The sequence below is a fragment of the Aedes albopictus genome, chromosome 3, assembly GCF_035046485.1.
Source record: "Aedes albopictus strain Foshan chromosome 3, AalbF5, whole genome shotgun sequence".
NCBI lineage: Eukaryota > Metazoa > Arthropoda > Insecta > Diptera > Culicidae > Aedes > Aedes albopictus.
The window spans coordinates 239,192,911-239,197,465 of NC_085138.1; the positions used below are offsets into that span (position 1 = coordinate 239,192,911).

Consider the following 4,555-nt stretch of genomic DNA (forward strand, 5'->3'; position numbering starts at 1 on the left):
AACCCAGCATCCAGAAGTTGACCAAGCCGAAAGGATACGGTGGGCAGGGCATGTTGTAAGAATGCCGGATAACAACCCTGCAAAGTTGGTGTTCGCGGCTGATCCGGTCGGCACAAGAAGGCGTGGAGCGCAGGGTGGACCAGATGGAGCGTGACTTGGCGAGCGTTGGGCGTGACCGTGGATGGAGAGCGGCAGCCATGAACCGTGCATTATGGAGAAATATTGTTGATTCTGTTTTACACTTACATATTTTCGGCAGTTTTGTTCTCTTCATTATGGAGGGTTTTCCGAAACCTGTTGAACTCAGAGTTGGTCACAAATCCTTCCCAACTAAGCTGAGTATTTCCAAATTTCAGGCAGTTTGGCCCACAAAAACCCCCATGACGAAGAAACCTGCCGATAATACCATTCGTCACTCTAATACATACTAAATAATGACATAATTTCTCAGCATTATTGTTGTAACATGTAACATGTACTGGAATGTTAAAGGAATTATATCAATAATGCAATCCCAATGCTTCGCTTCACTTTGCCTAGGATATAACTTTTTTCACAGAAGTCGGATCACTTTTTGGTCTTTGATAAGGTTGTTTCGCATATAATCACCTACAAGAATACAGCAGGTTTTATTAATTGAACGCTTACAGCGCCTTACCAAGCAACATATATCGAAAACATAAGATTTCTGCATACACTAGGCCAAGTTTTCCAATACAAATTCTCAAGAGCTCGTTGAGGGCCCCTCATACCTAATCGAAGTTCGAGTTCGAAACAACTGATTCTGGAGGTAAGACTTGGCATTTTTCGAATTTTATGTTTTTTATTTAAGTTAAAATTTCATCAATACGTTCACAGCAGTTCATTTGTGATTTCAAAATGTTTAAAGTAGCTGAGAACAGTCAGTGAAATTAAAAAAGGTTAATAATATTTCTGTTGCAATAAACATCCAGGACTGGTGCATTACAATGTAAACTGTTTTTCATTTATTGATTTCACTATTCAAGATAACATCAAAAAAATTGCGCTTGGAAGTAACAACAGTTGGCTAGTGGGTGACCAATCACTGATGCTGGAACTCAAATCCGTAACGCCTCTGGCATCGCTCAGTTCATGGGCCCTGATGAATCGCAATGTTTTATGTGCTTTCTTACGCCTTACAAACACTACGCAAAAAAGCACGTGTTTCGCAGTAAGTCTGTGTGCCGCGCGGCAAACATAGCTTCCATATGATGATGCGTTAAAATGTAGTTCTAGCATCATCTAGGTTGATGTTAGTGTGCAAGTATGTCATTCCTTATGTATTCTCTCTAAAGCATCGGTACAGAGATCTGCCAGCCACTACTGGTGGTTTGTTTGTGATTCACGAGTTGCTATCGAAGCGTAGTTGGAGAAGGTGCGGGTGCTGTACGGTGGCAGGCTACCAAAAATGACAACCATCGGCAGGTGAGTCAGATGTTCCTAAAACAGTTTTCGGAAGCCCCAAAAATCGAAACTTTCATTTGCTTTCCTATTCTAGATAAACCTGTTCAGCCTTGACGGAGTGCATTCAGTGAAAATTGCATGACTACAAACATTGCAGGAGAAACGCAATTATCTGGAAAAGGCAATTATCTTGGAATTTTCTTGACGCTGCTGCTGTGTAGCTCTCGTCGATAGGTTGATCAGTTGCAAGTCATCTTTGTCCAAGCGAGAAGACAACATGAAAAGAACCGATTGGGAAAAGTTCAAGCTACTGCTGTGGAAAAATTGGATCATCCAGAAGAGGCACTATGTGCAAACAGTGTTTGAGATCACCATTCCGGTATTGGCTTGTGCACTGCTGATATTGGTTCGAGGACTCGTGAATCCTTCCACCTACAGCAAACCCACCACTTTCAGTAGCCTTAATGTGAGCAGCATTGCTAGCATACGGTGAGTTACGTGGAAGCACTACGAGGTCGCATGTTTGATATTAATATCCGTAACGTTGTAGAACTATGATCTCGAATCATCCTATTGAGTTGACGCTGGCGTTCACTCCAAAGAATGTAATACTTGAACAAGTTATGAAGAAAGCTGCAAGATCTCTGGGTACGGATGTACGGATAAAAGGCTTCAATGACACGAAGAGTATGTATAACGTATTAATAACGAACAACTACTTGGCTGGAGTTGAATTTGGAAACGACCTCAAGGTATTCTGGATTCAATTGATTTTACTTATACTGGTTAACTTTAAAGCTACATGTTTCAGGATATTTCGGAATTACCAGACAAACTATCGATCGCCTTACGCTATCCCAGTGAAATGCGCACAACCATCCTACCAGGAGCTGAGTTTTGGGCAAATTGGCGTACTTTTCTGGTATTTCCACCCTTCCAAACCTATGGTGCTCGAGCAGTGAACTACAGCGATGGTGGGTATCCCGCAAACTACTACGCCGAGGGATTCGCATCAGTTCAAAGTGCGGTTACCCGAGCCTTGCTAGCTATGAAGAACGATACTTCTCAACTGCCGACTGTTTCATTACAGGTATATTCAAACTACGCATAATTTCCATAGACATTGTTACTCGAATTCTCATTTTCAGCGATTCCCCTATCCGCCCTTCTACAACGACCCCCTTCTAAGAGGCCTGGAGAATCTCTTTCCCGCCATTATAATGATTGCATTTTTCTACTCGTGCATAAACACGGTAAAATTCATAACGCTGGAAAAAGAGCGACAACTTAAAGAAACCATGAAGGTGATGGGCCTCAACGGATGGCTACACTGGACGGCATGGTTCGTGAGAACGCTGGTGCTGTTGTCGATTTCGATCTCGCTCATAACCGTACTGCTGTGTGCGAGTCTCACCACCAATACGGACGTTGCCATTTTTGAATTTTCCAACTGGCTGCTGATATGGATGTTTTTGTTCGTGTACAGCATCACCACGATCACGTTTTGTTTCATGCTGAGCACATTCTTCTCGAAAGGTAAGGTTTTATCAGTTTCATTAGTTCTTGTAAAACCCTTGAGTATATTACTCAGAACCTTTTCAAGGAATTTTAAATCCATGCTCATTAACTGTAAAATCTCAAAAATACGCCGTCACCACTCATTTAACGCCCACCGTAGTTTCTAAGCTGGTCACCCGGTTCTCTAAGTTGCACCCTCAAGCGCAATCTTAAACAGCAGATACATAAGTCCAACACTCTGTCGTAGACTCGAGCGAATTGGAAAGGGGCCGTTCATAAACCACGTAGACTTTTTGGGGGGAGGGGGGGATCTGGCCAAAGTCTACGCTCCATACAAATTTCAAAATTTTTGTATGGACAAAAGTCTACGAGGGGGGAGGGGGGGTCTGAGATGGCCAAATTTTGGTCTACGTGGTTTATGAACAGCCCCAAAGCCTTCCTCCGAGATTTTCACGAAGTTTTGTACACCATCCCTCGTTGATTTTATTGACTGTGTGAGCTTACCGGGAGAACCGCTCATGTCCATAATTTTGCATAGCTCTGCGCGGTCGATACTGGTGTTTGCCGCCCTACAATCGAAGAACAGATGATGCATGAGGATCTGATATTTACGGCATGTTAGAAGAATTGATCAACTGTCGAACGGCGTTCGACAAAACTCGCTTGATAACTTTAGGTGAACTCATTCGTGGTGTCAGACGACGAAAGATTAGCTGGGAGACCTGGAAGAGCACATCGTAGGCTGCAATCAGAACGATGATGGCTCAAAAGTTTGTGTTATTACGATTCTTCTAAACGATCGGTCATCACTCAAGAGAGAGGCGTCCTCGTGTAGACTTTGGACAATAATGAATGTTGGTCCTTAGGATACAAACCAGTAAGGCCACCTTCATTCGGACTACAGAAACGAAACTTCGAGCTCAATTCATTACTGCTTTATTGTCCAGTGCTAACAGCAACTCCTATCTGTTGCACCGTTCTATACAAACTAATCCCACAGAATCAATCCAAAGCAATACACACCCAGCTGCCCAGCATTTATTTCTTATTAACTAGAGATGTTCATTTTTAAATTCCCACATGAATGTTCTTTAATTTCCTTTCCTTTGGTAGTCGTAGCGTGTCCCTGATTCGAACAATCAGCTGTGCAGACAGCAGTCCAAAGTTTTGGGGCTGTCATAGTCCTCGCCAAGCTTGGGAAATCTCATTCGCTTACCAGAAAACCAGCTAGGTATGTAAATAACCAAAAGAACGCCAATTACCCTATGTTGAGTGAGAGCACGGCGCGCAAAAAATGTTTACACGGAAAAGGCTAATCAAAACCCCAAAGTTATTATCGTTGCACATGAAAACGATTCGATAAACAACAAAAACGATTCAATAAACGATTTCCTTCCCTCTCTCTCTTCCAGCAAACATTGCATCCGGTATGGCGGGAATCATTTGGTTCTACTCGCTGACACCGTACAACATCACTTTCGGAAACTACGATCGAATGTCGCTGGGAGCGAAGCTGGCCTCCAGTTTGTGGTGCAATACTGCCATGGGATACGGCTTCATGCTGCTAATGAAGCACGAAGGCACGTCCATAGGGTTGCAGTGGTCGAATCTC

General features: G+C 43.1%; 1 protein-coding gene across 1 annotated transcript; it reads left to right on the forward strand.

The window, feature by feature from the left end:
• Positions 1-1,088: 1,088 nt before the first annotated feature.
• On the forward strand, positions 1,089-4,549 carry LOC109431213 (phospholipid-transporting ATPase ABCA3; the record flags this gene model as incomplete). The annotated part of the gene is made up of 6 exons (XM_062856542.1): positions 1,089-1,446; positions 1,520-1,914; positions 1,976-2,177; positions 2,237-2,515; positions 2,574-2,961; positions 4,356-4,549. Coding segments are annotated over exons 2-6 (1,275 nt in total), but the record flags the coding sequence as incomplete, so codon positions are not given.
• Positions 4,550-4,555: the final 6 nt, after the last annotated feature.